Source organism: Coregonus lavaretus (genome assembly GCF_964263955.1).
Source record: "Coregonus lavaretus genome assembly, chromosome: 37".
Lineage (NCBI taxonomy): Eukaryota > Metazoa > Chordata > Actinopteri > Salmoniformes > Salmonidae > Coregonus > Coregonus lavaretus.
The window spans coordinates 31350485-31362642 of record NC_140024.1 but is presented as its reverse complement, the minus strand read 5'-3'; the positions used below and the strand labels follow the sequence as shown (position 1 = coordinate 31362642).

The following is a 12158-nucleotide window of genomic DNA, read 5'->3' as shown; positions in this document are numbered from 1 at the left end:
AATATGCAGTGTTATTCAAAATAACGTTTTTTAACAGACTGTTACAAACCAAATACAGTTATATTTGGGGGCCTTAGGCCTACTCAGGAAACTTATCTGGCATTTTATTGATTTATAATTGATTGAACTCATACATGGATTTATTCATTGTATTGCCATTATTGAAGTTGATTTACTTTACTTGAAAAGGCTACTGTAGGTGGCCTAATGTGCTTTGCTGTAGGTGGCCTAATGTGCACAGCCAGTGTTTCTTGTCTCGCAGCATGCCTCTTTGCCTCGAATTGTGTCATTTTTCGCAATTCACTTTCTCTTTTCACATGGACATTTCGCTATAGCTACTTTGCGACATGTGAAGCTGTGGCTGGTACCAACTCAACCTTGCGGAGGACATGACCGTTACCTTGGATGAATAAAATAAGACGACTAACCTACCTGTGCAGCGGTACGTTGGCGGAAGGTTGTTCGTTAAGGCAAAGATTGCGTAAGTCTCATCACTAGAGTTTGTCGTCTATTTTTTTATTGACAGTTGTTGTCAAAAGCATAACAAGTTGTTGATAATGAATGTAGGCACTAATGTACGTACCTCATAGGTATGAAGTAGGGCAGCCTGTATATGTAGGTTATTAGCCTGGTTTCTAAATCAATTGGAGCAGTCCCGCCAATAACCTCAAATGATTGTATACCTTGGGTTTTCTTTATCACAGCCTACAGGCTTATAACTGTATCAAAAAATATATCACATTTATTTTATGTATCACATTTTAGCCTCTACTTTATATATTTAGTCCTCACGGAGTGACAATCCTACAACATATTTGTTTCAGAAAATTATTTGAAGCTCTCATTTGTTGACAAAGGGAGAACACAACTGTAAACAATGTAGGTACAGAATGCTACTTGTTTTACAAAACGTTTTTTGGTTATAATAAGGGTATTCAATTATACTAATGCCATTTGCGTATTTGAGTCATATTCTTCAAAAACCAACGGTTATATTTAATTAGTTCTGGAAATCTTAGACTGTGTGGCTTTAAATATATCTAAGCGTCAGTGACGACATGTCTACGCTTGTTTACTGTAGACAGTAGCCTGCCTAATCAGAGCCATTTGAAGGGGCACAGTGATGTCACCCTCTACACTCACGTTTGCTTGGAAGGAGCCCTCATTATAGCTCTTTGAAATTCATTTCAAATAGCTTTTTTTTTTTTTTTTTCTGTAAGGGAACTTTATGTGTGGTGACGAATGGTACATACAAGACACAACAACACAGAACACAAAAACATGTAGGCTACAGTATAAATGCAAGCAGACGTGTCAAACAAAACATGTTGCAAATGATCTGGCCTTGCAATACAAGCACATGCTGTCTGATTCTGTAGAGTAGCTATTCAACTCACAAACAGGATATTGACCAACCTCTACTCATATTGTCATCATGTTTATCTTGTGAGAGAACAGGTCCAGAGAACAGGTCCATGGTGCCTGCATAGTCTACAGTCTCCACTTGTAGTGTAGCAGTGTGTATACATTATCTCACAGGCCAAAGTCCTCCTTTGTGTTATGGTTTCATAGACAGCTACCAGCATCACAATTTGCCTGATCTTAGTCCATATGTACAGGTATAAATATGGACTAGCCCTCATGACCAATAAGAATGGAGTCTGTAGCCATATCGGGGACTAGGCCATATCAGGACCACAATAGGACAACCCAGCTTCAGCCAATTATGCAAAGCATGCCGTTTTCAGATGCAGGTGGCAGCTACAGTACTAGGGCCCCTATTAAATCACACTCCACTTCCTCCCTTATCATGACTAAGCACAACCGTGTAATTAATAGGCCACCTGACTGCAGGTGTTCAGCTTGAACGAGCCCATTGGTTTGCACTGCTGTGGTGAACCATGAGAGAGGAGAAATGCCCCCTGAGGTTAAATGATAACTACCCCTGAAGGTAATGGGTCATGAGTATCATCCCTTTGGTTACTCTGAAAGACAAAACACGAAATATGACCCGGGATGACTTATGGTTGATCACGTTCTGTGTTCTTCTTAATACATGCTCTTATGGATCATTAATTGCCCATGGTTTGGCTAAGACATCAATTTGTCCAACATTGCTGACTCTTGTAAGCGTCAGCTGTTCTGGAATAGGATAGCCGAGATTGATAATGATCCTCGTTGAGGCCAGCCTCTCTCAGCCCCGTCTGACCCTGAGGTAAACTGACACCACCAGACACTACCTGTGATCAAGAGGGAGCAGCACATCATAGCCTCTCCAGGTGTGAGGGGAGACCGAGAGGGAGAGAGACTTTGAGGCATAGGTTACCGCTAACTGCTTCTGGATTTTATTGGTCACAATTAACATATCAGAAGATGGATGATATGAATGGCTTCATCATCATTGAAAGATGACATGATCTGTATGTATCATTATACTGTATCATGTAATTAGCTAGCATGATATACTGTATATAGAGGGTGTTGTGTTGTTTTGGCTGATTGCAACTTCTACCTGGAGCGTCATTGACGTTAACAGCCTATAACTTCCGATAGATTAGATTGTGTCCATGACTCAGACCTGTTTGTTTTGCTTTCCCCCGTCACTCTAGAGAAGACGAGGGAGGAGACGGGAGTTGAAGGAGAAATGGTGTCCTGCCCCTTTAACAGTAGAGGTCCTAGAAACTGCAGCTAGCTTAACTAGATTACAGTTAATTAGATTGGAGGATGTCTTGTGATGGCTCTGTAGATGTGCCCTAATCAGCAGGAGGTGGAGAGGGAAGAAGGCTCACGTTTAACATTCATATATGGACAATGGTTTGGCCTATGTCACTGTTATAAGCCAAGTCAGAGTGAGATGACTCAGTACAAGGAGCCAAGAGGTCAGTTTGGATTCCTATTCCACAGGTCATGTGTTCTTGTAAGTATTCCGACTAGTAAACATCTCAGATCAACATTGCTCGATGTCTCAACCACACAAACCATTTTTTAGTTTGGATAACTTGGTGCCATTTTCGTGTTGTTGTTTCTGGTCATTCTGTTATAACCAAAGTTGACATTGACAATTACTTCCCATAGCTTGTTGGCTACCAATTCTTGAAACAACGTTTTCAGGTTGTTTTTGTGTGTTTTGTTGCCATGACAGCTGCATTCACAGAACACACAGAGACTCAGTCTGCACTCTGCAACTTAAGGGAAAGTGCTCACCCCACTGTTCATTCAGACCAAGTGTGCACAACTCCGGTCCTCCAGTTCTGCTGTCCTGATGAGTTTCTGTTTGTCCAATTTGAAAACAACAAGTCACACAAATAAGACGAGACAAAATGTCCCTTGGTCTTCCGACTGTTCAGGGAAGGGAGGGTTTAACAGGGTATTATGGGTAAACAATGTCCACGCCAACGGGCCGTAGAATTTGGTGACATTTGCTGGAAATGATGATACCCAGCCTGAAGTTGCTCCCTCTCGGCCAGTGAAGGTTATAGGAATATTAAAGATGTCTTTAGCTCAAGAGGGATTTAAGATGCCCTCAGTTATATTCCCTAATCTGGAGCTATGATTAATTGTTTTAGTCCCCCCCCCCCCCCCCCCCCATCTGCATTTCATTCTAAAAAAGTTCCCTTCTGTTTGATTTACTTTTACTGTATCATAGACACCTGTTTGCAGCTGGAATAGTTACAGCAACCAAGAAGCTATTGTTCGCCAGCGTCATCTACTTTGACTGGCTAGCCACAGTGCATTAGTAATGGACAGGTTGGGGGAGTTCTGTGGGAACCAGTGAACTATGACCTTCCGCATCAGGAAGAGGCTTTTCAGTACAGAGAAGTAATTGGTTCAGATGTAATGAACCAGGCCAACTAGAGACAATAGGTAGGAGACTCAGCATGTGGTTAATGGCCAGACTGAGTCATGGGTTTCTAGAGAACACGGAGCTATTATCAGTCAGTCACACCTGGGATTATACCGAGGATGTGGTAACTACTGCCTTTCTCCCAAAAGGGTCACGGTATCATCTAGTGTACATGTGAGTGGGTTAGTGGAATGGTGTGCACGTGCGTGCGTGCGTGTGTTTGGGGAGCACAAGTGGTTGCTCAACAGTGTCCAACATGAAAGAGCACGAGAAAGTCTCCCCAGACCCCGTGCACAGCTTCCATGAACCTGTGTACATTTGCTTGTATATTGCTGTAGAATCTGGATGAATGGGTATGTCCATGCATCGGTATGAGCTCTGTGAGAACACATGACACATGCCTTGAGCCAGCCAGCCTGTGGATAACTGATGACAACTCAACACTGTGTGGTCTGTGTGTTCAGGCCCAACACCATGACTGAACACCAAGAGCAGAATGAAGAGGGAGTCCTCGTCTCAACACAGGACCTGGAGCCCTCAAAACACCAGGATGCTCAAGGAGGCCATCCGCACTTCAGGTAGGCAACATGCACACGTACACTTTTTTAAAGTATCTTTTGTCTATAGTTATCCCTCGGACGTCGATGAACTGGTTGGTGGCTGAATTTAAATAAAACTAGAAAGAAAGAATTTGGCCGATTTTAGTTAAACTCTCATCTTGTTTGCTTTTTACACAGCATTATTATGAGTGTTCCTCCTCAAGTCCACAGCAACAGGTCCTCTGTATAGGCTATTTGACACAAGCAGCCAGGCAGACAGACAAAACACCCTTCAGGCCTAATGTTGTCTGATAACTCTTTTGTCTCTGACATTCCTGCTACGGTGGGTTACAAGACAGCTACGTGAGTAAAGCTGCAGTGTGGGGATAGATGGGGCACGGTGGTGTAACCTGACTTCATGTCACGGTGGTGTAACCTGACTCCATGTCACGGTGGTGTAACCTGACTCCGTGGCAGGGTGGTGTAACCTGACTCCATGTCACGGTGGTGTAACCTGACTTCATGTCACGGTGGTGTAACCTGACTCCATGTCACGGTGGTGTAACCTGACTCCGTGTCACGGTGGTGTAACCTGACTCCGTGGCAGGGTGGTGTAACCTGACTCCATGTCACGGTGGTGTAACCTGACTCCGTGTCACGGTGGTGTAACCTGACTCCGTGGCAGGGTGGTGTAACCTGACTCCGTGGCAGGGTGGTGTAACCTGACTCCATGTCACGGTGGTGTAACCTGACTCCATGTCACGGTGGTGTAACCTGACTCCGGCACGGTGGTGTAACCTGACTCCATGGCACGGTGGTGTAACCTGACTCCGTGTCACGGTGGTGTAACCTGACTCCGTGGCACGGTGGTGTAACGGCCACCCTATTCCCTATATTGCCATGGGACACTGGTCAAAAGGAGTGCACTATATAGGGAATAGGATGCTCTAACTGTGGAGCTGCTGGGGCTTATATAACCAGGATCTAAGGCAGGAGGGGCATTCTAATCCTGGGGAAGCTGTCCTGGGATGGGATTTGGCAGGGTAGGCTACCGCAGTGTGGTGTGTTGTGGTGTGTTCACTCTGTCATTGACTAGTGGGTGGGAACTCTGAACTGTGTTGTTCATGGGTGCGTCTCATTGGTCTACAGTGGATTTCTTTTCATGGGTGCGTCTCATTGGTCTACAGTGGATTTCTTTTCATGGGTGCGTCTCATTGGTCTACAGTGGATTTCTTTTCATGGGTGCGTCTCATTGGTCTACAGTGGATTTATTTTCATGGGTGCGTCTCATTGGTCTACAGTGGATTTATTTTCATGGGTGCGTCTCATTGGTCTACAGTGGATTTATTTTCATGGGTGCGTCTCATTGGTCTACAGTGGATTTATTTTCATGGGTGCGTCTCATTGGTCTACAGTGGATTTGGATTTATTTGCCTTATTTTCTTTCCTTCATGAATTAATGTGAAAGACAGAGAGGGGAAAGCAAGTGGCTGGCCAGTGTCCACCATGTTGCTTCACCTTTCCTATGGTTTTTGATTAATGCAGATGCTAGGTTTCTGTCCTAAAGGGATAGTTCAGCCAAATTACAAATGTAAAGGTGATAGTTAAAGAAAATACCAAAACGACACAGATGTAGGTCATGACATTGACCTCTCACCTTTGACCTCTGTGCTCTACTCTTTGTCCCATTTTCTCTTTTCTTCAGCTGAATTATTGACAGTGTATCTGTCTCCGTCTGCCTGAGGGAGCTATTCCCTTTCTAATGTATCATTCCTCAGGCTTGTAATTAGTCATGCTATTCAGCGCCGCAGCGAAGGACACTTTGAGACACACACACACACACACACACTGCGGCCCTGGTTACACTTTCCACTTCTCACAGGAAGGTAAATAATGCTCCTGCATAAATCGATGTCTGTTTTGTTTTCAAGCCTGATGACTAAGGTTCAGGTAAGACAAGGGAAATAGGTGTTTGATTGATTTTGAGCTGTTGGACTCTGCTGGACTTGAATATTGTTATTGAGATTCGTCTTGGTACCTTTATGTCTTCAAAGATCTAAAGGGACTCTTCCAGTAGTTTACTGCAGGGAAAAGGGAGATGGATGAGGAGAAGAGGAGCGAGGGAGAGAAACAGAGAACAGTGCCTGTGTTTTTCAATAACCATGCTTCCCTCCACCTGGGAACCAGACCAGCTGTTATTTATAGCCAGCCTCCAACAGGCAGACAGGCAGGCAGGCAAAGGGACAAGCTGTAGACAACAACCCACCCACCTATCTAATATGGTGCCAACCTTCTGTAGATATCAGCTTTGTTGTTCAAAATAATAAACGTGTTGCCACTACTCTTAGCACCTGTTGATGACAATAGAATTACAAAGGAAAACTAAAATCTAGAAGAGTGGAGCAAGCATATTGTCTTTGTCGATACTGTACAATATTACAGGATAATAAGCCGTTCCGGATTGTCCCCACCGAAACTGAAATGTTGAGGAAATCAATTCAGCAGAACTCCCATGCCCATTTTTATTGTCACATCTTAATTATTTCATTGGTGCCCATAAACATTATAGAACCTTTTATAAACATTCAATCATTACAACATTGTAATAAAGAATAGATATAGCCTTGCTAAATGTTATCCATGGAAGATAGATACAGACATTCTCTGTTGACTAGAGGATTATATGAGTGAGGCAGAGCTCTGTCCCAAGAGGAGAAATTAAAACCCCCGGCTATCCTCCACAGGGTTGCTAAGATCCCCCGTTTACTGCAGATGCTTATAGAATGAAAATATTGCTTTTTCCTCAAACAACCTTGAGAGAGAGAAAGACCTTTATCTGTTATATTTATTTGGCTCTCGTTAGATCATGTTATTTAAAGTCAGCGACTGACTAGAAAGTCTCTCCATTGGATCAAATCAAAAACGGATCCTAAAGAGAAAAACCGGTCAACAATGCAGCCCAGATCTGAGGACCAGGATTGTGCACTTCCATACTCAAACTCAACCTAATTGTACTACAGTACTTGTGCAACAGACTGCCCCCTGATTTCAGCTCGCAGTAGGCGATGTTCTCACTAGCCCCGGGGACATTTGGCCCTTTCCTCTCACAGCCATGGTGCTCAGCTGCAAGCAGGACCTATTTTCTCTCCTCACAAACACCACAGGATATCTCAACACCTCTCAACTCTCCCTGCTGCTCAGTTAGAATGAACCAGCAGAATCAACTAGAATGAACCAGCAGAATCAACTAGAATGAACCAGCAGAATCAACTAGAATGAACTAGCAGAATCAACTAGAATGAACCCAGCAGAATCAACTAGAATGAACTAGCAGAATCAACTAGAATGAAAGAGCAGATATAGACACACTTTATTTCTACACTGAGGGTGGATGGATGGATGAAAAGGCTTGCTCATTCAACATTTTGTGGTATAGCTACTGTATAAACCTGCACGCCATTTTGATTTGATTTGGGGGTTTTCCATGCATTTTGTTTAGCTTGTTGTATGTTTGTATTCACATAATTACAAGTAGTTTGTTAAAATAGGTCAGAGTTGAGAGTACTGTGATGTCTCGTGGGAAGTTATTAGTGTATATATTGGTGTGTATGAATTAATGGTCTATATATACACTACATGACTGGTAGGGGGCGCTGTATTGAAGCCACTGTGCCTCGATCTTGGCACTCCCCCACCGTTGTACAGTGGGGAAAAAAAGTATTTAGTCAGCCACCAATTGTGCAAGTTCTCCCACTTAAAAAGATGAGAGAGGCCTGTAATTTTCATCATAGGTACACGTCAACTATGACAGACAAATTGAGATTTTTTTTCCCAGAAAATCACATTGTAGGATTTTTTATGATTTTATTTGCAAATTATGGTGGAAAATAAGTATTTGGTCACCTACAAACAAGCAAGATTTCTGGCTCTCACAGACCTGTAACTTCTTCTTTAAGAGGCTCCTCTGTCCTCCACTCGTTACCTGTATTAATGGCACCTGTTTGAACTTGTTATGAGTATAAAAGACACCTGTCCACAACCTCAAACAGTCACACTCCAAACTCCACTATGGCCAAGACCAAAGAGCTGTCAAAGGACACCAGAAACAAAATTGTAGACCTGCACCAGGCTGGGAAGACTGAATCTGCAATAGGTAAGCAGCTTGGTTTGAAGAAATCAACTGTGGGAGCAATTATTAGGAAATGGAAGACATACAAGACCACTGATAATCTCCCTCGATCTGGGGCTCCACGCAAGATCTCACCCCGTGGGGTCAAAATGATCACAAGAACGGTGAGCAAAAATCCCAGAACCACACGGGGGGACCTAGTGAATGACCTGCAGAGAGCTGGGACCAAAGTAACAAAGCCTACCATCAGTAACACACTACGCCGCCAGGGACTCAAATCCTGCAGTGCCAGACGTGTCCCCCTGCTTAAGCCAGTACATGTCCAGGCCCGTCTGAAGTTTGCTAGAGTGCATTTGGATGATCCAGAAGAGGATTGGGAGAATGTCATATGGTCAGATGAAACCAAAATAGAACTTTTTGGTAAAAACTCAACTCGTCGTGTTTGGAGGACAAAGAATGCTGAGTTGCATCCAAAGAACACCATACCTACTGTGAAGCATGGGGGTGGAAACATCATGCTTTGGGGCTGTTTTTCTGCAAAGGGACCAGGACGACTGATCCGTGTAAAGAAAAGAATGAATGGGGCCATGTATCGTGTGATTTTGAGTGAAAACCTCCTTCCATCAGCAAGGGCATTGAAGATGAAACAGGGCTGGGTCTTTCAGCATGACAATGATCCCAAACACACCGCCCGGGCAACGAAGGAGTGGCTTCGTAAGAAGCATTTCAAGGTCCTGGAGTGGCCTAGCCAGTCTCCAGATCTCAACCCCATAGAAAATCTTTGGAGGGAGTTGAAAGTCTGTGTTGCCCAGCGACAGCCCCAAAACATCACTGCTCTAGAGGAGATCTGCATGGAGGAATGGGCCAAAATACCAGCAACAGTGTGTGAAAACCTTGTGAAGACTTACAGAAAACGTTTGACCTGTGTCATTGCCAACAAAGGGTATATAACAAAGTATTGAGAAACTTTTGTTATTGACCAAATACTTATTTTCCACCATAATTTGCAAATAATACTTACAGGCCTCTCTCATCTTTTTAAGTGGGAGAACTTGCACAATTGGTGGCTGACTAAATACTTTTTTCCCCCACTGTAAATGTTTTTGCCATATTTAATCTATTACAGACACCCTACTGCATAATTATGTAATGTGAGCAAAACAAAAAATCAAAAACATATATACAAATATTTTCCTTAAATAACAAAAATACTTAAATACATGTAATTTTGTCCTTGAAACATTTAATTGAAATACTGTAGAATTCCATTCATTCCTGTGGAGGACAGCTCCTACTGGGGAGTACCAATATGGCCGACGGGTGGCTTCAAAGTCTCTCAATGGCCAATAAATGGGTTGGGGTTGTTTAGCAACAAAACAGACGTGTGTGCAACTATGGGGCTAAATAGACTGGGTTGGCCTAGATTGTTGACAACATGTAAACTATGTTTTGTCTCCAATGTTTATTGAAAACATTCATATATTTGCACAATGTCTCTCATACATGGTTACAGTTGTTGGTTAGCTAGCACCTCAAAATAAGACATGGTATCAAGAACAAGATAAAACTAGCTGAAATGAGCCACCTACGATTCCCCACATGGCAACTTCTTTTCATTGTTGGTAGCTAACTGGCCATTCAGAATCACAACAACACACAGACTTCTTCCCCATTGAAGTGTGCGCATCATTTTCAGCTAACACGTCTATACATAGCATCAGCAATCCAGGGTTTATATACGTCATTGGTATGAATACACCAGTCAGGGCTGTTTCTACCGCAGAGGTTAAGTCTAAATGTGTTGCCAGCTGACTAGCTAAATGTCCCCTGAGAGAACAATGTGATAAACTTTTCTGGGAGCCCCTCTTTCCCTATAAAGGCGTTCGCATACTTCCCAGACGAAATAGTTCAGAAGTGTTCGTGCATATTATGTGATGACATTTTCAGACGTTTTTGTTCATTTTGGACTTTGGTAAGGGTTTCTCGGCTGTTCGGACACAACATTTTTTTATTGAGGCATGCCGAAGTCGGTAGCCGAAGTCTACACTCCTTCGTCGGTGATTGGTCAACAGTAGGGATTCTTCAATAAAGTCTTTGTCATTCAATGAGAGACGATGCGTTTTCATGCACATTTTTTCATTGAGAACTACTGCACCAAACATGTTAGATGTAAAATTGCGCAACTAAGATTTCCTTGGCAAAAACATCAAAATTAATGACAGATTTCTTGAGTTATCTTACATTAATTCTGACTATTTTGAGGAAGTGTATACTAGCAGTACTTTTGCCGCGTTTTTCAAGTTTTTCAAGCGAAGGCCTTTTATGGGAGTATGCGGGACACTTGTTCGGTTCACCAGCCGAACTGAAGCATGCTGACACCTCTCTCTCTCTCTCTCTCTCTCTCCTCTCTCACCACTACCTCTCCCAGTCTTTCTCTCCCCTCTCACCCCCACCTCTCCCAGTCTTTCTCTCCCCTCTCACCACTACCTCTCCCAATCTTTCTCTCCTCTCACCCCTACCTCTCCCAATCTTTCTCTCCTCTCTCACCCCTACCTCTCCCAATCTTTCTCTTCCCCTCTTTGTAGTTACATAAAAATCTAACTATCTTGGCTTTAACTGTAATACAAGACAGCAGGACTTCTCCCATCGGTGCTAGCCTCAAGTAAACATAGAATACCACCACTGATACTTTGACACTACCAAACTCAGCCAAAGGATTATTTGCAGGTCTCTTTGCCCACTGTATGTCCTCCCCAATGAGAAGGTCATGGCAGTAGGGGGGTAATATTAGGGAAGGTCCTCCCCACTGAGAAGGTCAAGGCAGTAGGGGGCTAATATTAGGGAAGGTCATCCCCACTGAGAAGGTCAAGGCAGTAGGGAGCTAATATTAGGGAAGGTCCTCCCCACTGAAAGGTCAAGGCAGTAGGGGGCTAATATTAGGGAAGGTCCTCCCCACTGAAAGGTCAAGGCAGTAGGGAGCTAATATTAGGGAAGGTCCTCCCCACTGAAAGGTCAAGGCAGTAGGGGGCTAATATTAGGGAAGGTCCTCCCCACTGAAAGGTCAAGGCAGTAGGGGGCTAATATTAGGGAAGGTCCTCCCCACTGAGAAGGTCAAGGCATTAGGGGCTAATATTAGGGAAGGACCTTCCCACTGAGAAGGTCAAGGCAGTAGGGGCTAATTTTAGGGAAGGTGCTGACTAAGAGATCTAGTTGGCTTGTCACACACAGTGTCTTATGACAGGGAGAGACTTGTCTCAGGCAATCAGCAGAGGATGGTTGCCTTGGAGGAAGGACGTGTGTTTTATCCTGTGTACATCTAGCGTTGTGTACTGGCCCCTGGGTTGAATAGGGTTAGATTTGGAATGTCTCTCCAGTCCAGGCAGCGCTTTTGTTGCAGGGGCAGATTCGTCTGCGTTCGCAGCGTGCTAGTCATGTGAGCGATGGTGTGACTTACTGCCGCAGTGCTGAGGGCATCTCCCTCATGAGCGTGTTTGAATGCCGGATTATGTGTGTGTGTGTGTGTTTGCTTGCTTGCACACATGTTTGTGCTTGTACCTATGCTTGCTGGTCAGATGTCTGAAAGAGTATGTGTGTGGGCCACTGAGTTTGCATAATGTAACTAGTCAGCCCAGTTTTAGAAAAGCAC

General features: G+C 43.7%; 1 protein-coding gene across 2 annotated transcripts in view; it reads left to right on the top strand.

The window, feature by feature from the left end:
• Positions 1-256: 256 nt before the first annotated feature.
• The window catches only part of LOC311111612 (GRAM domain-containing protein 2A-like), a 33465-nt gene continuing 21563 nt past the window's right edge, over positions 257-12158 (top strand). For both annotated transcript variants that reach the window (XM_084154381.1, XM_084154380.1), the window contains exons 1-2: positions 257-481; positions 4309-4422. In XM_084154381.1, the coding sequence (XP_084010507.1) occupies positions 4319-4422 (104 nt within the window). In that variant the 5' untranslated portion in view covers positions 257-481; positions 4309-4318. The remainder of the gene's footprint in view (positions 482-4308; positions 4423-12158) is intronic.